Raw genomic sequence first — 22,019 nt, 5'->3', positions numbered from 1 at the left:
AAATCTGTACTAATTCATGTTCTCACAGAGGGGGCATTAGTGAGGGTTACACGTACATATAGTCTTACTGGTTTGTGCAATCTGCCTTTTTGCCTTGATTTTTCTACTAAGTCTGAATTATCAATATTTTTTCTGTCATTCACAAGAAATATAGATAGGACATTTTAAAAATTAAGGATTACCGTCTTTCTCCAAAAATAAGACCAAGCTTCATTTTGCAGGCTTTGTGGAATAAGCTTGAAATATAAGCCTTAGTGCAAAAATAAGCCTAGGTATGGTCAGCTGACCAGGTCCCTGACACTGGATGGTTGAGCATCAGCCAATCAGTGCCAGACTTGTTATGCTCCGCCCCCACCCGCTCAGCACAAGCTGCAGGGGAGGCAGAAGGGGTAATAAGATGCACAGTAGGGGGCATTGAATATGGGAGAATAGAGGGTACATGGGTAACAACTACAGGGGAGGAGGAGGGATGTATATAGTATGAAGGCCTAACTACAGGGGGACTTACAGTATAGGAGGCTAACAACAGTGGGACACAATATAGCCGCTAGCTACCATATAGAGTGCGGCTACAGTGTAAGGACATACAGTGTTTCTCCGAAAATAAGACCTACCCTGACAATAAAGCTGTAGCCCTTTTTTCAAGGGGGGGGGGGATTAAGACACTGATCAATTTTTGTAAAAACACGGTAGAAATGTATTTTGGACACCAAAAATATACTAGCCAATAATCGGATGAGATCTAATGATCTCATGATCTTTTCTGTCCTCTCTCTGGTCAAGCATGCAAGGAATTGCCACAAACAATGTGTTCTCCCAGTAGATAAGGAGAGCACAGGTGTTTTTGGCAATAATTTATACCAATTTATATGGTGAGTCAGACATACATCTTGGGCTCACAGCTATCCTTCCCAATTCCCTATAAACATGCATGCTTGGTGCACAGTTATCCTGATTCCATATAAACATGCATGCTTGGCGCACAGTTATCCTGATTCCATATAAACATGCATGCTTGGCGCACAGTTATCCTGATTCCATATAAACATGCATGCTTGGCGCACAGTTATCCTGATTCCATATAAACATGCATGCTTGGCTCACAGTTATCCTTCCCAATTCCCTATAAACATGCATGCTTGGCGCACAGTTATCCTGATTCCATATAAACATGCATGCTTGGCTCACAGTTATCCTTCCCGATTCCATATAAACATGCATGCTTGGTGCACAGTTATCCTGATTCCATATAAACATGCATGCTTGGCTCACGGCTATCCTTCCCGATTCCATATAAACTTGCATGCTTGGTGCACAGCTATCCTGATTCAGTATAAACATGCATGCTTGGTTCACATCTATCCTTCCCGATTCCATATAAACATGCATGCTTGGCTCACGGCTATCCTTCCCGATTCCATATAAACATGCATGCTTGGCTCACAGCTATCCTGATTCAGTATAAACATGCATGCTTGGCTCACGGCTATCCTTCCCGATTCCATATAAACATGCATGCTTGGCTCACAGCTATCCTGATTCAGTATAAACATGCATGCTTGGCTCACGGCTATCCTTCCCGATTCCATATAAACATGCATGCTTGGCTCACAGCTATCCTGATTCAGTATAAACATGCATGCTTGACTGTGATCTATCCTTCCCGATTCCCTATAAACATGCATGCTTGGATCAAGTAAGCATGCATGTCTATTTCAATAGGGAAACAAGGATAAAACATCCCCCTGGGCAAAAACAAAAATTATCTATGTTGAAATGCTACATGCCCGATTCTTCTTTTCCATCATGGCCGACATCAGGCCATTAGGCTTTCGCTCCATCTTGCCAAAGCCATTTGGATAGGCATCTTGTATGGTTAGAATTAAACTAGCCATATCCATTAGGTAGCTGCAGAGAGGAAGCCAGGCCACCGGAGCCACTGCCAGACATCTCTGGCAGCAGTTTATCTCTTGGCAGAAGATAAGAAGGTTAGGAGGCCTCCATACACATTACAGTGCTGGCAATCCACTGACAATCTAATGTATATGCTAAGTGGCTATACACTAGAGATTTTTCCCAGTTTCTGCTCACCGTCCATACATTTTTAGGTTAACAAACAAACGTGAGATGTCATCTATTTATTGTACTGGATTTTTTTTTGTGTGCCTGTTGTAAGGTGCTGTAGTAGAAATGACAGATCTGAGTTACAATACGACCCCATTTACTTATATGAGTGATGAAGTTGTGCAACACGGTGTTCACTGGTCATGCGACTAAGCTTAGTTGTGTAGCCCAAAAATGAGTTAGGAACTGTCTAGAGCAGGAGAGAATCTCCATGAAAAACCTCTCCTGCTCTGGACAGTTTTTGTCATGGACAGAGGTGGCAGCAGAGAGCACTGTGTCAGACATGAAAGGATACACTTCTTCCTGCAGGACATACAGCAGCTGATAAGTACTGGAATACTTAAAAACTTAAAATAGAAGTAAATGACAAATCTATATAACTTTCTGACACCAGTTGGTTTGAGAGAAGAAAAAAATGCCGGAGTACCCCTTTAAGCAGGGTATCCAACCTCTGCAACCTCCACCATTTCTTAGAACAGAAAGCCCCTAGCAGGGCAGAAATGCACTTTTGTTTTTTATGTAGTTGAATGGAAATGTTGAAATTGGCCAAAAGCGCTAATTCAGCTGTTTTTGACAGTCCCATTCATGTGTCTGATAGATAGGGGTGAGACCCCCCACTGATCCTACATTGATGGCCTTTCCTAAGTATACACTACCGAGTGAAAACTCCTTACAGATGGATTTTCCATGGAATTTCTTCTCTCCTTTGTTTTATGCATTATGTTTCTTGGCCAAAAATACTGCCCAAAAATTCTACAGTGAAATACGAAACAAAAAACACTACAAATGACACATTTTTGGACTTCTAGTGGTGTGTTTTTAACCCCGTAAACAAAGTATGCTTTAGGTACGGCTTTTATTTTCTCAAGTATTTGGCATAGGAAATGTACAAAGGGAAGACCTTTCTCATTTGGCCGGCTCAAAAACATCATGTGTGTCCTATGTGGATCCTACCATGATGCTAACGTGCTGTTGAGCAATAACAATTGCACATGTAAACTACATGCAAGCAGCGTCTTTTCAGAAATGTTCCAGTAGCAGGCTTCCCGGCACACCGCCCTCTTCTCTGACAGCCTGCCCGTGGCTGCCGCCGGACCTTCTTATCACAAATAAGCATGCTAGAGTTCAGGCTGGAGCTGTCAGTCAGGCAAGGCCATGCCACCCTTGTCCATGTTTGAACAGGGAGCTCCCAGATAAGCGTCTCCACTCCTTGGATGTGACAAAATAAAGGGCAGGATCGAAAATTACTAATCATTGCAGCAAGTCAGGGCCAAAGAGCTGGTGGAGATGAGAGCTTTACAGACAATGGGAGGTGGATATTATAGAAAGCTGAAATTATATCTTAGCTAGCTCAATTCCCAGCTTACACCGTCTCCTGAAGGGCAAATCTGCCTAGTTCTGCATAGATACAGGAGCAGAGGAGACACCGCAGTTTATCTAGATTAATTTACAATTCACAAGCTGACCATATACATAAGGCTAGGTTCACACTTCCGTTTGGGAAGCTTTGTGGTAAATTCCATTTATTCTGTAGGATCTGGGTGGGCAAAAAAAGCACTCGATATTTTTGTCCGTTCAAATAAACGGACGTCAGACGGAAACACAACGGACCCCATTGAAGTCAGTGGGATCTGTCTGGCATCCTGCTGCATTAGGACCTTATTACACAAAGTAATAATCTATTTAATCAGGTGATAACAATGGGACGGAAAAATGATCATTGGCTTATCGTTGTCTTTTAACATGTTCACAAATCATTGGCTGCGCAACGCTACGTGTGATAGAGATGTGATACTTACCTTACTGGCTCCCCCGGTGTCATGCTGCCTTGTTCCTTTTTTCTTCACTCACCTCAGCTGCCACCAACACTTCCAAAACCCTCTCTGAAGTGGCAGGCCGCTCAGCCAATCACTGGCTGGATGTCCCATTTTGGCCGGTGATTGGCTGTCACTTTAGAAATGGGCTCAAAAGTCCCAGAGGTGGCTGCGGTGATGAGCAAGGCAGCAGGACATCAGGGAGCCTGGACAGGTAAGTACAACTTCATTTTTTTACGCCAAAGCAAGGGCTACACAGACATCACTAGCAATGTCCATGAGGCCTTGCTGCACAAGTATTTCAACTGCCCGATCCTTTATTTCCTGGGGACAAAGGCTGCCACCAGCCAAGGCATGAGGTGTGTTTTTCTCCTTTAAGAATAAACACACGGCCGAGTATGCGTAAAATCAGGAGAGACAAACATTGAGGAGAATAGGCGTCCAGCCAACAGCTGTCTTATGTGTACTGAAGAACCGACCAGCTTTAAAAAAAAATTGGGTGACAAACCAAGGGGGGATTTCTAGGCCTGGTTCACACTTGGTGCTACTGTTATGGGTTGTTCCATGCTGATTTCCTTGGGGTAAATTCACACATAGCAGATTTCTTTACTAGGAGTTGGTTCCTAAAGCTGCTTCCATGGAAACAGTTAGTGGGTTTTTACTGGCTGTTTACTGGCTGTAATGAAGCAGGCATATTGGGGCAGATAGACAGGCTTATTTCCACCTGTGTTTTTTGGAGTATACAGTATACATTGAAATATACAGTCTGTGGACATACGAGTGATGGAGAATCAGCAGCAGGTGTGACCTGGCCTTATAGTATAACAGGGTGTGTTATGCTGAATAATGTGTTATACTCTATGCTGGCTAGACGATGTGCATATGATATGCCATCATTTATAATTTTACCCTCCCCCAACCAATATATATATATATATATATATATATATATATATGAGATTTTCGCACATCTTGTTGATGTAAATTCTGGATGTTGCAGTTTTCAAGCCAAAAACCCCCACTTGAGAATTGCAGCGCAATGCAAACTTTGAATCTAACCTAATCCTATTACAGGACACTAAAGCTACTTTCACATGGGACAGGATTTTCAGCAGCGGATTTGCGCTCAGAGAACCCGTAGCCTATTACTGTACCGGCATTATAAATGAGGTTTTAAAAAAAAATCTCTTTCTCACACTGCAGGAAACATACGCATGGGATGGTGACCTGCAGCTCCCCGCAAGTCAGTTTATATTGCAGGTCTGCTGTGGGCTTACTGCAGATTTTCCCATTGACTTCAATAGGGAAGTGGAAATCTGCATTAAGTGACTGTACCACCAGGCCCAGGCTGAAGCATTGGAGGCAGGCTGGGAAGAAACCCCAGCCCCTCCATGACATCACTCATTAGAATCAATGGAACCCTATCATAAAGGGGCTAGGGTTTCCTCCCACTAAGGGTGGGTCGGCCCGCCTCCAGTGCTTCAGCCTGGGCCTGGTGGTACAGTCACTTTAAATCCGCAGTGTTGTAGAGCTTTCAATGGAAAACTGCAGATGGGCAGCAGTGTCTGCTACTAGTGAATTGAAAAACATTCATTTTATTTATTCTATTTTTTTTTTTTAACATTTATTATAGGCCATCCTAACCCTGTCCTACCCAGAAGAAGGATGTCAGCTTGTTCATATGGGATATCTCCCCCAGTCTCCCAAATGCATGAACACTTAGCTCGGCCGAGCATCCATGTGTTCTGTATGAAGGGGAGAAAGCCGGTGCCATTATATCCTCAAGAACAAAATGACTGGGCAGTTTAAATCCCAAATGACTAATGCTTCCTTCCTCTGTGCCTACTAATAAAGGGGTATTCCACTTAAACATAACTTTTGACATGTTGCAACCATGGTGAGACTAACAATTCCTTCCATACTTCTTATTACCTATTCAGTCTCCTTCCCCCAGTTCTGAGCTGCTGCTTTCTGCAGAAAACACAAAGATTTGTGTGTGAACCTTTATCTCAGTCCCCCCCCCTCCGCCCTTCTAAGACAGCTGATGTAAACAAGTCCCTGGCAGGCTTTATCTGGAACTTTGTAGCTTCTTTGTAATGCTGGGAGGATTATTCTGAGGTCAAGTTGCTAATGAACTTACTGTGATTACCCCCCCCCCAGCATTACAAAGAAGCTACAAATGTTGCAGATACAGCGGGCCAGGGACTTTACATCAGCTGTCTCAGAAGGGAGGGGGGAGGGGGGAGACAGAGAGAAGGGCTCACATACACATTTTTGTGTTTTCAGCAGAAAGCTGATAAAAACACATATGGATGGCATTGTTGGTCTCACTATGGGCAGCAACATTTCAAAAGTTACGTTTGAGTGGAATATCCCTTTAAGGCTCCCATACACCTTCAATAACTAATCCGGCGGTCAATTGTGTTGCCTGCCTGCTGCTCGTCCTACCCAGACACAGGAATGTTCCTATGTTCTCTATGGGGAGGGGTAAGACACAGTGAGAGCGCTCTCACTGCTGCTTATCTCTTTCTTAACAAAGGGGTCGGCAATGATTTTCCATCACAACCGACCCCTATCACCCCCAACTTCATCTCTCGGTGTTTGATCGGGGAGACCCCATACACTATAGCAGGATGGGAGCGGCGGGTTCGGCCAACATATATCTAAAGGTGGCAGATTCGGCTGCAAGTCTATACAAATGTCAATGGTGATAGGGGTCGGTCGTGATGAAAAGCCGTGATGGCTTACCCCCTCCTCATAGAGAACACAAGAGCATTTGGCCATGCCGAACATTCCCCTGTAGAGGGAGGATGGCTGACGGGAGACATAACTGACGGACGGACGATTGTTCGCCATCAGTTACTGAAGGTGTATGGCTGCGTCAGCAAACCTCCATACACATCTGATGGTTGGCCAATCTGAAATTGGGTTTGGCCAACACTTATCTAATGTGTATAGCCAGCCTAGCCGAAATGTGAAATGGCCGATAAGAGGAAACAATAGGTTGTGTTCTTCCGCAACAATAGATGTCCAATTGCTTAGAAAACAAAGAAACTTTGCGTCTACTATCCCTTTAAACCACCCTGTTATCTCTTTTTTTATTTGTCCTCCACATTGGCTGAAGGTGAAAGTGACTTTATATCTAATGAATTTGTCCTTTCTATATGTCAGCGTTGTGGCTGGCGCTACACGTGTGGAATTTCCGTACAATTCTCCATAGCGGGGTCGGTGTTAGTAATGGCATGTTCTATCCTCCATCCAGTCCTACTGTGCATAACCTTTGACTGATTCAGCAGGCAGAGGGAGAAAACGAAGATAGAAAACAGGAAAGCACAGGGCGCTCGGCACTGAAGGCGTTAACATCTGCCTATGCAAATCCATCGACTTGCTTCACATCCTATTGTAATTATAATGAAGGCGAAGGGCAAGGACTGAACACTTTGCTAAGTCTAGAAGCCCCAGAGCTCAGGCTGGATGGGATAAAAAAAAAAAACCAGGGAAATGCTGATAAGACCAGATCCAGCCTTGTCACTGCTATAATGGGAGCGCTTACTGCATCTCAATCACTTCCTATGTATCATGTCTTCTGCCACCTCACCCTGTGACACAGTGATGGTGACATCCAGACAGTGTCACCACCATCCTCTCTGGAGATGTGATGGATGGCCTCACACATATTCATGCCGAGGGGGAGGGGTGTATTATAGCAGCATTACTTAAAGAAGACGTACGCTCAGGCGCTCGCTCAATGGATGCGTTTTCCTGCTTCCGATTGAACGGCTAATGAGGCAAGGGAATGTTCCTGCCAGATGAGCCATCGCAGATCGGATGCATAAAATATATACGGTATACGGGACTGTACGCTGCAAAGTGACTCTGCTTTATAGAGAAAAAATATTTGCTATCCAGCATCCATTTATATATGGCAGGATCAGGTAAGAGACTGAGCACAACATTCCCTGCCCCCAACCAATATATGCACTCTACCAATATATACATACGTATACATATATACCAATATATAACCAATATATGCACTCTACCAATATATACATACATATACCAAAATATACACTCTACCAATATATACATACGTATACATATATACCAATATAAACACTCTACTAATATATACATACATATACATGTATACCAATATATAACCAATATATACACTCTACCAATATATACATATACATGTATACCAATATATAACCAATATATGCACTCTACCAATATATACATACATATATGTATACCAACATATAACAAATATATGCACTCTACCAATATATACATACATATACCAAAATATACACTCTACCAATATATACATATGTATACATATATACCAATATAAACACTCTACTAATATATACATACATATACATGTATACCAATATATAACCAATATATGCACTCTACCAATATATACATACATATATGTATACCAACATATAACAAATATATGCACTCTACCAATATATACATACATATACCAAAATATACACTCTACCAATATATACATATGTATACATATATACCAATATAAACACTCTACTAATATATACATACATATACATGTATACCAATATATAACCAATATATACACTCTACCAATATATACATATACATGTATACCAATATATAACTAATATATGCACTCTACCAATATATACATACATATACATGTATACCAATATATAACCAATATATGCATTCTACCAATATATATATACGTATACATATATACCAATTTATAACCAATATATGCACTCTACCAATATATACTGTACATACGTATACATATATACCAATTTATAACCAATATATGCACTCTTCCAATATATACATACATTTGCGTACCAATATATGCATTCTACCAATATATACATACATAAATACCAATATATGCACTCTACCAATAGATACATACATATATGTAGACCAACATATAACAAATATATGCACTCTACCAATATATAAATACATATATATTCTAATATATAACCAATAAATGCACTCTACCAATATATACATACGTATACATATATGCCAATATAGGTACTCCACCAATATATATATACATACATATATACCAATATATACACTCTACCAATATATACCTACATCTACATGTATACCGATATATGCACTCTACCAATATATACATACATATACATATATACCAATATATGCATACATATACTGTAAATATATACCAATATACCATGATATGCACTGTACCAGTATATACATATATACCAATATATGCACTCTACCAATATATACATACATATACATATATGCACTCTATGGTGTATGCACTCTATCAATATACACCTACATTTTCACCTACATATACATATATACCAATACATACATACATACATATACATATATACCATGATATACAATGTACCAGTATATACATATACCAATACATACACAGAGGCTCATGCATACAGTTAGCTGATACTCAGAAAGTACAAGACAAGAAAACACTAGTAGGCTTCCCTGTTTCTTCTATGGAGAGCAGGGATGGCCTTGTCCTGAGCTTTTTGTATAGTTGGCTTCAAAGTTGAGAACTCTTGCACAGCTGCTTCCTCCATAAGGAAAGAAAAGGGGGAGGGGGGGAATCTCTAACTTCAGGTCAGTGGGGTAGTATACAGAGTGAATAAAGATTATGCATATAGCCTCAGCCACCTGTGGAAAAGGTGGCTTTAAATAAAATTGTGATAAAAAAAAATTCCCAGAAAGTTATATAGATTTGTTATTTACTTGTATTTAAAATGGCAAGTCTTCCAATACTTTTCAGCTGCTGTATGTCCTGCAGGAAGTGGTGTATTCTTTCCAGTCTGACACAGTGCTCTCTGCTGCCATCTCTGTCTCTGTCTCTTATCAGCTGCTCTGGACAGTTCCTGACATGGACAGAGGTGGCAGCAGAGAGCACTGTGTCAGACTGGAAAGAATACACCACTTCCTGCAGGACATACAGCAGCTGATAAGTACTGGATATTTTTAAATAGAAGTAAATTACTAATCTATTTAAGTTTCTATAACCAGTTGATCTGAAAGATATATTTTTCCCTGGAGTACCCCTTTAAACCAACAAGCAAGACAAATAGTTATTTCTACTATTAACTTTGGAGAAGATACTGCAGGCTATGACTTGGTTACAAAAATTGTGTATTTCTCAGATTTTATCCACTGTGGAATTTTCTTTGCAGCTGTAGTGTGATGCCTTACGGCATTGCCAATCCCATTTAGAGTACATCTACCAATGACAATCAGCTGATCACTCACCAATAAAATGGGGGGAGAGAAGGAATTCAACCGCCCGATCCTTCTGCTCTTTAGTGCATAAGCTACTGCCAGAGCTGCCAGAGAGTAGATCGGAAGGGCTAGCTGTCAGGAAGATATTCAGCTGACAGCCATTGAAGGTCTAGGGCCAGATTTAGGAGGGAAACACATGAATCTGTTGCGGTCTGGATGCGTTGTGGTTGGCGGCATGCAGTAGCTGCTTCTGAAATGTCGCTGTTATCCTGCGTTTTTTTAACACTTGCCAGTTTTAACAATTACACCCTAAGTGCTAAATAGCAAAAACTGCCAAGATTGAAAAAAAACAACACAGGTTAACAGCAGCATCATAGAGGCGGTTACTGCATATGGCCAACTGCAACGCAACCGCAATACAATCCGATGGTGGGTTTACACTAGAGAGGAACGGAACTCAAGCATGCGCCAGTCCGATCGCTCGGCATTTAATTACCAGTAGCTGAAGAAGTTGGTTGCAGCCCTGGGGTGTCTTGGAAAACATGGATATGGGCTATGGCGCGTGCCCGGGCCCAAGATAACCCTCCCCAGGCCGGTGCGGAGCGCAGATCCTAGGTGGCCCGGTGGGAGAGGGGCAGGGAGGCAGAGTCTCGAGCCAGTGGGACCGCCCAAGCCTCTCGCCGTCCCCCCGCAGCCACTGCCTCCCGCCAACCCAGACCGCCCAGGTGTCGGAGCAGACGCCGGTCGCGAGAGAAGAGGGGAGACCGGAGCACCACCCATGTGAGGGTTGCCGGGCGGGGATCAAAGGTGTACAGCTCGCAGAGGCACACGCACCGCCTCTCCTCCCAAACTCCCCCCGGGCGGCTCCCTGCAAAGGCGGTTGCGGGCCTCTGCTTCCGGCGCGCTGTTCCGACCGCCCCGGGCTCCAGCCCTTCGGGTTCTCGACACCTCAGGGGGGAGGCTCCGTCCTCCCTCCACCACCGTCCGCCCCGGGTACTGCTCGCCGCACACCCTCAACCCTGCTTGCTGCCTAGGGAGGAGGGTGCTGCGGTAGGTTTAGAAGTCTCAAGTCCTCCTCTGGTCCCTGGAAGGGGGGAGGCCGGGCACCCTAGCGCCTAGTACTGCATCCAACTTCTTCAGCCACCGGTATTCAAATGCCAAACGATTGGACTTGAGCATGCTGGAGTTGCGTTTATCTCTAGTTGTCACGATAGGAGACCCTACTTTATGATGTCCATATGCCCTAACAGGGCAACCTCTTAATATGCCATGGCTTTATTGTGTGCCACAATAACTGTCTGCAACCTTCCCATTCATCTGAATGAGGCTTACAGAAATCCAAATGACTTCCAGACAGTTGTATATGTCTCTATGTTTATATTATTCTGTACAACGCTACAGATTTGCTGTTCGGAACCGTCCTTATGGTCCCCATACACATTAGAAAAAAGTTGATGGAAAAAAAATGCTGATTTAGTATGAATGGCCAACTAACTAATTTGTAAGGGGACCTTCCCATGTAAGTGAAGAGGAGGATCAGGCATGTGGGACTTCAACGCCTTAATCCTATCCTCTCCATGAGAACACATGAATGCTGAGCTGAACCAAATGTTGAATGTGGTTGAAGCATGTACAGTATATGGCCACCTTAAAGGGGTTATCCAGGGAAAAAATGGGGCTGTGAAAAAGGGTACAAATAAAAAAGAGCCTACCCTCACCTGCCCTGATCCCCTGCAGCTGCCACATGTCACTGCCAGTTCCTGGTCCTCTTGGCTATTTCCTGGTTGCTGACCATGCGTTATCCTTACTGGGACATCTGCGCTTTACGACAGATTATCTGCCAAAGATTTGAAGCCAACCCCAGGAGTGGATGTAAAAGAGGAGAAATCAAGTCTTTCCTTTATGACCTGTTCTCTTGTTTATAGTCTGTTCCTGGGTTTGGCTTCAAATCTTTGGCAGATAATCTGTCGTCAGATCTGTTGATGGAATAGGGCCTTTAGCCAATCACTGCCTGAGGCGGGACACTGAGTGTCGAGTTCCTGCAGAGACGGTGTATCATCAGCAACAACTATGAAGTAGCCAATAGCATCAGGAAACGTGAGTATCAAAGCGGCAGGGGATCAGGGTAGATCAGTATGGATTCTTTTTTATTTTACCTTTTTTTTTATTTTATCCATGGATAATCCCTCTAAATGACCTTTTGACCACTTCTGCCTTGTAGAACCCAAGAATCAGCCAGACCAACAGCTGTAATCCGCTATAATCCTAAGGCTCTCTACCCATAATGAATCCCTTCATTTCTAATTGGACACCAGGTCAACTCTAAATACTCAAAACCGCCAAGACTGCTACAGCAGATACAAATACTCAATCATATAACCCAAGGATGCTACAATTCCTATCATGCCTGGACAGCCAAAGCCGAAGGCTCAACAGCTGGAGGGCCCAAGGTTCTCCATTCCTGATATAACCCCTCACAGAGAAGTCCATAGATTAAAGAAGCGATGTAGGCAGAAAAGATACACTGCGCCCTATTACACAAAGCGATTATCGGCCGTATTTGGCTGATTATCGGCCATTACGGGCAATAATAGTTTCATGGAATAAAAGCCAACGATCAGCCAATATGCACAATGTTGGCTGATGTTGAAAGACTTATGATTTAAATAGCAACGATCTGCTGCCGTCGATTCGTGTAAGCTCTGTGTAAGCCGCCGCTATCTTCTATGGGTTGTCCGGGCAATTGGCCAGCTCCCCGCGCGCCCCACCACACCCCCGCACACTTACCAGAGGGGAATGCGGAGCGAGCGCTGACCTGACAGACCGACGCTTGCTTGCTCTCGGAGATCGCCCTGTGTAATAGGTGCATTACGCCAAACTGCAATATGACCACATTGTATCAATGCAGTCATATGTCTATTGCAGGGTCCGAGGAAGCAGTGTATGACACAGGGAACCCTCCTAAAAACAATATGTTCCGGTTCGCACACATCCGAATCCAGCTGCCTGGAAAGGAGACCTTACGCTGTATCCATATTTTTCAGGCATCTCTAGAACCAACCGTACGTTCTCTCATCTCTAATTCTTTCTTTGTTCGTCTTTCCTTCATTTCACTCCGCAAGCATACCAACCAGCAGAGAGTCCTCCTAGCATTGGGGAAAGCATCCACCAGCATTGCAGACTCCTTCATTCCTTATATATTAGCAATTATACATATACCTGTTTAGGAAGGACGATGCTTGTCGGTAACAGACTGCTCTCGCTACCTGTCCAGCACATAAGCAGTTAACGTGCTGTCAGGTTCTTGAATAGCGCACCCCCCGCCCCCTCCCCATGTTGTTGCTCTGAGGGGAAAGGAAAGGTATTTCCTTAAATCCACAGAAGTGAGCCTGGAATGGCTCCTTAATTAAAATCCATTTAAGGACTGATTAGCCGTGTAATTTGCCCTAATACTGACGATTATGGAAATGTTCAACCTGACACAGATTCATAAGACGCTGCCACTCCTGACTGCAGGACAAGGGGGGCATCAAGTTCAAGGGGGGTGACTCTTAGCAGAGACCCCTACATTATTGTCATGGGACAATTAAATTGGAGTTTTTTTTAAAAAATTTATAAGATTGTTCAACTTGGCCTTGGTTCAGCTTTACTGCTGGCGGCTGTATGACAAGCGTCGTTTAACCGTACCACACGACTGGAAGTGGTGAGGAGCAGTAAGAGGAAGTATATGGTATCGGTAACTGACAAGGCTCGCCTTGCAATGTCGGGTAGGCCTGCTCTCTATTTTTAGATTTTTTTTTTGTTCCATACGGCAAACCGTCACGTAGGAACGGCAAAAAATTCACATTGACACACGGGAAACGCTGTTGATTAAAGAGAAGTTGGCAGAGCCTGGATGCTGCGGCAGGTGGGCTAAAGGGGATCCCTTGTAAGGGAGGTCGCCAGCTGCAACTCAAGCACCACGGGCAGACACAAGGCTGGTGCTGTTGCTGAGCTCTCGCTGTGAATTGTTAGCCTGGATTTAACTATGCGGTAAGGAGAGAATGTGAAGGCTGTTTACAGCTAGTGCAAATAATGTGACAGCTGTTAGATTGCGGGCAGCCCTCACCACTCTCCTGCGCTTACACAAAGCTCTGATTATGGGAGACACACAAGCGGGACTTACAAGAGCCTGGCAAAAGATAGATGGGGCTCGGATTGTGGATCTGCAGAGACAGAACAAGACTGAATCAAAGCTCTGTTTTATCCTACGCTCCCCTCTGTGGTAATAAATATGCCGGCGTATGACCACAGGTTGACTATAAAGAAAAGGAAAATCAAGCAGGTGCCACAGAGGCTGTGCCACAGCGGGCATGTTTACTGCATCCTCACAATGGCTTCTTCTGCGCCATCTGAGCCAAGTGTTTGAAGTGCCTATACACCGTCAGCCGATCTATTCTAGGCTCTCTATATACATGCATGACTTCTCTATAGGGAGGGGTGAGTTGCAACCAGACAGCTTATCGCTCCAAGAACAAATGGGTTGGGCAGCACAAACTCCTCATCCCTGACCTTTCTCTCTACCGACCTAATCTGTGGGTGGTGAGTCGAGAAGCCCACAGCAAGGGCTACCATAGAAAGGATGATACAGACCGGCCTTTTCTAGCAAGTGGACATGGCATTATACAGTAGTAATAATCGACGGAGTGCGCATACAAAGATAACTGTCATTTGCCGATTAAAGGGGTACCCCGGCGAAAATCTTTTTTCTTTCAAATCAACCGGTTTCAGAAAGTTGTATAGATTTGTAATTTACTTCTATTTCAAAATCTCCAGTCTTTCAGTACTTTGTCCTGCAGGAAGTGGGGTATTCTTTCCAGTCTGACACAGTGCTCTCTGCTGCCACCTCTGTACATGACAGGAACTGTCCAGAGCAGCAGCAAATCCCTATAGAAAACCTCTCTTGCTCTGGACAGTTCCTGTCTCGGACAGGGGTGGCAGCAGAGAGCATTGTGTCAGACTGAAAAGGAAACTCCACTTCCTGTAGGACATACAGCAGCTGATAAGTACTGGAAAACTTAAATAGAGGTAAATTACAAATCTATGTAACTTTCTGAAACCAGCTGATTTGAAAGAAAAAGATTTTCGCCATAGTATCCCCTTAAGGCCACTCACTGGGCTCCTAAGCCCAGATAGAACATAGGTTTTGATATATTCTACTGCCTAGAGATTCTTTTATTGATATAGCGCCAACTGATTCCATCTGATTTGTCAATTTAAACAGATTGAAGTGCCTTTCATTGTGAGGGGTTCCCTTACATGTATCCAACATGTATTTCCTCATACCACCATTAGTACTTGTATCTTGCTGGCTACACTAGGAAGTCGCTGTGAACGTTTCATCACTGGATTACTAAACATAGGTCACTTACGTTACAATATTACATCAACCCAGTATGTAACTTAAAAATATGCTAATTTAACACTACGACTCATTGAGTAACTAGTAGTTTGGTCCCATAACCCCATGTCACCCAAAATAAGAGTCATACAAAAAAAAGTATAAGGCTATAGTCACACACAATGAAAAACAAGAGAAAAATATGGACAGAATTTTGATTAATATTGATTGATTAATATGATAATGTGTCAGTAGGTTAGAGGCATCATATGCTGGGTTCATACTACATTTTTGCAATCTGTTTTTCTGCAAAAAAACAAAAAAAAAACCTAGATGCATGTGTGTGCATCCATTCTGATACATTTTTCCATCGATTTCCATTATAAAATATGGACCAAAACATATTTTTTTTTAACACACAAAAATGTGGTTAACCAAATTTTTTGTATGTTAAATAAAGATGCATTTTGATCGTTTTTTTTTAAATAATGGAAATCAATGGAAAAAACGGATGAGAAAAACAGATTGCAAAAACATAATGTGAACCCAGCCTTTCCTGCAGGTAGTTTCCCTTTAAGTGATGATGGCTCAAATATTATAACCTGATACCATTGTAACTTGGGGGATCCCTTGACTACTATAATTAAACTGCACCAAAATATTCTCTAATAAAGAACAATAGAAATCAAAATGTCAACACAAAACCACTTTCAACTATAAGATTGACAATATACAACCTGGCCCGTATAAGCCTTCAACTGTCCATGATTTATTTCCCGAAGGAGTCTAAAGGATATGACCGCCGGTGTACTGTATTTATACAGACATGCGTTCTTCATGGATTCCACAGAACAAAGCAGCATACATCCATGTTAAACGCAGTGTGCACAGATATAGGAGGGAATGTATAAAACCATGTACGCCAGTCAGGGGCGTAGCTAATGTCTCTTGGGCCCTGGTGCAAGGGGTCATTTTGGGCCCCCCTTCCTCGACCAAGTGAAGCTATTGGTATATATATATCTCAAGACTGATATTACCAATAATACCAGTATATAGGAAATATAATCACCATACATATTACCGCCATACTGTTACTAACCAAATTCTGTACACTGAGACCAATATTACCAATAATAACAGTATACAAGGGGCAGATATTACCGCCACACCATGGCCAACATATTGTAGCTGACCAAATCCAGTACACTAAATCCAATATAAAAAAGTACCAGATTACAAGTAACAAATACCACCACATACTGACTAACACCACTGTTGCTACTGACTTATACCACTGCTGCTACTGACTAACATCACCACATACTGACTAATACCACCACATACTGACTAATCCCACTGCTGCTACTGAATAACATCCAATATCACCTCATCCAGTCATATAGAGGTGGCCCCAGCTCTACACAGGTTCTGTACACCATATACATTACAGTGCAGTTATATCTGGTGACTCACAGGGGACGTCTTCTGATGAGAGTTCTTCCCTTTTCATCTTCTTCTCCATCTGCCCTGGGCCATTATGAGAACTTCACCGAGCCACTAATCCACAGAATCTGCCAGACAGACATATTAGGCTCCTCACTCACCATCCTCATCTTGTTACAAACTGCACATCTGTCTTGTCCCCTTTGTGCCCTCATTAGGTGGGTAGGCTGGCGCTATGTGATCCCCCTTATAGTTTATGCCCCCTCTGTGTAGTCCACTAAAGTACATGCCCTATTGCATACAGCCTCCACGGAGTCCCCCTTATAGGTGCCCCCCCCCCCCATGTTATCTCCCTTATAGATGCTCCCCCTATGTTATTTTTATGTTATGTTTTCTATGATAACTAAAATAATGAATGTATATTGCAAACTTGCTTTATATCCCATTTACTTTTGGTTTAGATTTGGAAAGTTTTAACAACAGGTACACTTAAGAGAAGAGGTCTGGGGTCGGCCTTTTTTTCTTGAAAAGAGCCAGAGGAGGTGGCTGAATATAACAACATACACCTGACATGTCATCCCCTGGATCCCCGCTCAGACCGAAACGGCGGCCGAGGGATCGGGAACCGGAGCGTAGGACAGCGGACCCCAGTGCTGGAGCCAGAGAGGTAGGTGCATGTTGTTATGTTCAGCCACCTCCTGCACGACTCTTTTGGGAAAAAAAGGCCGAGCGGACTTCTCCTTTAAGTTAAAACATGTTAGCGTAAGATACTACAAATATACAGTAAACGTGTTGGATCATGGGAGCCAGGGCTTCTCCTTTTAAGTATTCCACTAAGTAAAAAATGTTTACAATTGTTTCAGGGTAATAATTAGAGATGAGCGAACCTGCCGAGGTTAGGGTCGTATGAACCTGAACTCTCGGCTTCTGATTCCCGCTGTCTGCCCGCTCCGTGGAGAGGGTGGATACAGATGGAGGACCGCCTGGAAAACAGGGATACAGCCATAGCCATAGGCTGTATCCCAGTTTTCCAGGCGGTCCTCCGGCTGTATCCACCCTCTCCACGGAGCGGGCAGACAGCGACAGTCAGAAGCCGAGAGTTCAGGTTCATACGAACCCGAACCTCGGCAGGTGCACTCATCTCTAGTAATAATAATTTCATTTGTAATTCTAGGGTTACATTTATAGACGAAACCAGACATTACAGAGATTCACGAGTAACCGTCATGTCAAATATGAGGAGCGAGGGCCCTGATTGCAAGAGGGTAGGGTACTATTAAAAAAAAAAAAAAAAAGGCACTGATCCCATGCTGCTGCTGTTTTTTTTTTTTTTTTTTTTTTTTTAAGAAACAGCACGCAGCCATTAAGAACAAAATCTGATTATGTGTAAAGTAAAGAGAAAACACTTCCAAACAGTAGAAATGACCCCATTTACAGTAAGTAAATCTTCCCGGTGGCCTGAAGAAGATGGATACAGCCTTAGGCTGCCTGGAAAACATGGATACAGCCTATGGCTCATCTCTACCAAACAGCATTATATACATGCATAAGATAGAACCTGAGAAATAACTAGAGTGTCTGGAACGGATTGTATCATGTAGCCTTATGGTCTGTTTACACAGACAGATTTATCTGACAGATCTTTGAAGCCAAAACCAGGAACAGACTATAAACAGGGATCAGGTCATAAAGGAAAGACTGGGATCTATCCTCTTTTCAAATCCATTCCTGGCTTTGGCTTCCAAAATCTGTCAGATAAATCTTTCTGTGTAAACGCACCATTAGGGTCCATTTACACAGAAAGATTATCTGACAGATTATCTGCCAAAGATTTGAAGCCAAAGCCAGGAACAGACTATATACGGAGATCAGGTCATAAAGGTAAACCTGAGATTTCTCCTCTTTTCAAATCTATTCCTGGCTTTGGCTTCAAATCTTTGGCAGATAATCTGTCAGATGTTTTTGTGTAAATGGACCCTTAGCAAGGAGAATAACCTTAATATACTGAATGCAAATAACAAGAAGAACTAATGTAATAACATAGCCCCTAGGCAGGATCCACCTGGGCCTACTGCATGAAGGCTTGTGTAGGAACAGAAGAGTTGGAAGACTGATAAAAGAAAAGGGGAAAATAAATAATTGGGGGTGGGGGGGGGGTGGAGACAGTTATACTGCTGCTGTTTTGACGGCACAGAGCCCCAGCTGTTCACCACTAGGCTTGTCGACCCTGCAGGAGATACCTGCTTATGGGGGAGGGGGGTCAAGACAGTATCAAGGATGAGTATGCTTTGTTTTTTTTTTTTATCTGTATAGTACCCTGAATCAAAAATTGTTAAAAAAAAAAAAAAAAAAAGAGAGAGAGAGAAAATACTTACTAGGAAACCCCTTTAAGACCGGCATGTAAAACGCCAGTCTTTAATAAATTACTCTCTTAGTGTTGTACCTGGAAATAAATCATTGGTTTGGCTGTTATCAGTAGTCAGCACACTGTCTGCACACTAAGAGATAACAATATGACCAGGTCAGCAAGCATGCAGGCATGCACTGCTGGATCCTATATGATTCCACCCCAGGTAAGTCATCTGAAACCGGGCTTTACTCTCCATACTAGAGCAAATACTATTAGACGACGCTATATTTAAGAGCAAGGGAGCGCCGATCTGTCCAGTGTAGTACTGGGGTATCTGGGGCTCACCAGAGGAAATGATCCTGGGGTCCCACCAATGAAGAACCAGTGAGAAAAAACATGTCAGTCAGTGTTTGTGCAGGTTCTAAAGCTGGGGGTCCAGCTCCGGTCCTTTGGTGGACCAATCCGACACTCGACCCGTCAGGTCAGCGCTCGCTTGCTCATTGTTCCCTGCTGTCTGTGCTATTAGGTTTTGATTCATGCTTAAAAACATCGATTAAACATGAACTATTACACAAAACTATTATCGACTATAACGGCCGGTAATCGGCCAAGTACGGCCAATAATCGTCTGGGGTAATAGTCCCCTAAGGTAAGAGCTCTGGCCAGAAATCGCCCTTAAAGGTCTGCTCCTCCGCACAGTCCTCTCACCTCTCACAATACAAGTCTGCAAAATGTATATATTAATTTTTGCAGCAAATGAACAACTATCAAAATTCTTGGTGGCGGCCAATATATCAATAGCTTTGCAGCACCAGAAACCTCTTTGGTTTGGAAGGGGTTATGCATGGCACACTCTGACCAGTCCCTGATGTTGGTTCTATAGAGAGTGTCATGTCAGACTGCTGGGAGTCTATTTATATCTTGCTCCCCAGGGAGAGGTGTGTAACAGCTGAGCTGTCTACACATAATATATTCGCGTGCCTGTGTGTACGGAAAGTGTAAGAAGACGTGAAGAGAGCCATTCCCTTTCAAACCATCAGCAAAACATCAGGAGACAGGCACACCCATTCAGATGGGGAGCAGGAGCACGCTTAACCCTGTGTGTGCTTTCTCTGCGACAGAACATACAGGCATGTGATTCCCACTACTCTAAGGGGCTGCCGGCGACTATAAAATATCAGTGGAACCGACTGATAATTAAAGTTTTGCTGACAGTTACATTGAAATTAAATTTTTACCTAAAAAAGTTTAAAAAAAAAAATGTCACCCATTAAAACTCTTCTACTCCAGGAATAGTGCAGTAATATCAAGTAGATAAGACCCATAAAAGACTCTCTTGTAGAGCGGCTAGTACTCTAGTTTTGTTTTGTTTTTGTGGGTTCTTTTAAACATAAAAACCCTACAGTTCTGCAGCTACATTTAATTTAGGTACATATATAAGGTATTGGGTATAATATAGTAGCAATTCTCTGCGCTAAATAGAAATGCCCATTGGTGCAAGGTGGGCACCTACTTCTGTGTGACAGGTGCACGCTGAGAACAGTTAGCAGTTCCCTGTGGCAGGATTTGACTGATGAAACCAAGTGCTGAAGTGTGTGTATATCTATGTATATGTGTGTGTGTGTATGTATATTTGTGTAAGTGTATGTATGTGAATGTATCTGTGTGTATGTGTGTAAGTGTATGTATGTGAATGTATCTGTGTGTATGTGTGTAAGTGTATGTATGTGAATGTATCTGTGTGTATGTGTGTAAGTGTATGTATGTGAATGTTTCTGTGTGTATGTGTGTAAGTGTATGTATGTGAATGTTTCTGTGTGTATGTGTGTAAGTGTATGTATGTGAATGTATCTGTGTGTATGTGTATGTATGAATGTATGTGTGTAAGTGTATGTATGTGAATGTTTCTGTGTGTATGTGTGTAAGTGTATGTGAATCTGTGTGTGTATGTGAGTGTTTCTGTGTGTGTATGTATGTGAGTGTATCTGTGTGTGTGTGTGTATGTATGTATGTGTGTGTAAGTGTATGCACGTAAGTCTATCTGTGTGTGTATGTATGTAATTCTATTTGTATGTATGTGTCTGTATATGTGTTTGTGTAAGTGTATGTATGTAAGTCTATCGGTGTGTGTGTGTGTGTGTATATATGTGTGTAAGTGTATGTGAGTCTGTGTGTATATATGTGTGTGTGTGTGTATATGTATGTATGTGAGTCTGTCTGTGTGTGTGTATATGTGTGTTTGTGTAAGTGTTTGTATGTGAGTCTATCTGTGTGTTTATATATTTGTGTGTAAGTGTATGTATGTGAGTCTATCTGTGTGTATGTATATGTGTGTTTGTGTAAGTGCATGTATGTGAGTCTATCTGTGTGTGTATGTATGTGTAAGTGTATGTATTTGAGTCTCTCTGGGTTTATGTATGTATATGTGTTTGTGAGTATGTATGTATTTGAGTGTGAATGTGTGTGTAAGTCTATGTATTTGAGTCTACCTGGGTGTATGTGTGCATATGTCTGTGTAAGTGTATGTATGCGAGTGTATTTGTGTATGAGAGTATGTATCTGTGTGTGTAAGTGTATGTGAGTGTATCTGTTTGTGTATGTGAGAGTATGTATCTGTGTGTGTAAGTGTATG

The 22,019-nt window shown here is 42.6% G+C and overlaps 2 protein-coding genes across 19 annotated transcripts in view; one reads left to right on the top strand and one right to left on the bottom strand.

Annotated features, from left to right (window-relative positions):
- The window catches only part of BCOR (BCL6 corepressor), a 160,223-nt gene that overhangs the window by 22,427 nt on the left and 115,777 nt on the right, over positions 1–22,019 (top strand). Inside the window, exon 2 of one of the 2 annotated variants that reach the window (XM_069946019.1) lies at positions 17,499–17,704. The exons of the other annotated variant lie outside the window; for it this stretch is intronic. The gene's annotated coding sequence lies outside the window, so the exon portion shown is untranslated. The remainder of the gene's footprint in view (positions 1–17,498; positions 17,705–22,019) is intronic. 2 annotated transcript variants of the gene reach the window in all.
- The window catches only part of LOC138768031 (uncharacterized), a 109,534-nt gene that overhangs the window by 55,958 nt on the left and 31,557 nt on the right, over positions 1–22,019 (bottom strand). For 7 of the 17 annotated variants that reach the window (XM_069946025.1, XM_069946035.1, XM_069946027.1 and 4 more), the window contains one exon: positions 3,083–3,333. The exons of the other annotated variants lie outside the window; for them this stretch is intronic. In XM_069946025.1, the coding sequence (XP_069802126.1) occupies positions 3,086–3,333 (248 nt within the window). In that variant the 3' untranslated portion in view covers positions 3,083–3,085. Of the gene's footprint in view, positions 1–3,082; positions 3,334–22,019 lie in introns of those variants that run through there. 17 annotated transcript variants of the gene reach the window in all.

This window comes from Dendropsophus ebraccatus, chromosome 11 (genome assembly GCF_027789765.1).
Source record: "Dendropsophus ebraccatus isolate aDenEbr1 chromosome 11, aDenEbr1.pat, whole genome shotgun sequence".
NCBI classification, from domain to species: Eukaryota; Metazoa; Chordata; class Amphibia; order Anura; family Hylidae; genus Dendropsophus; species Dendropsophus ebraccatus.
This window is presented reverse-complemented; position numbering and strand designations above follow the sequence as displayed.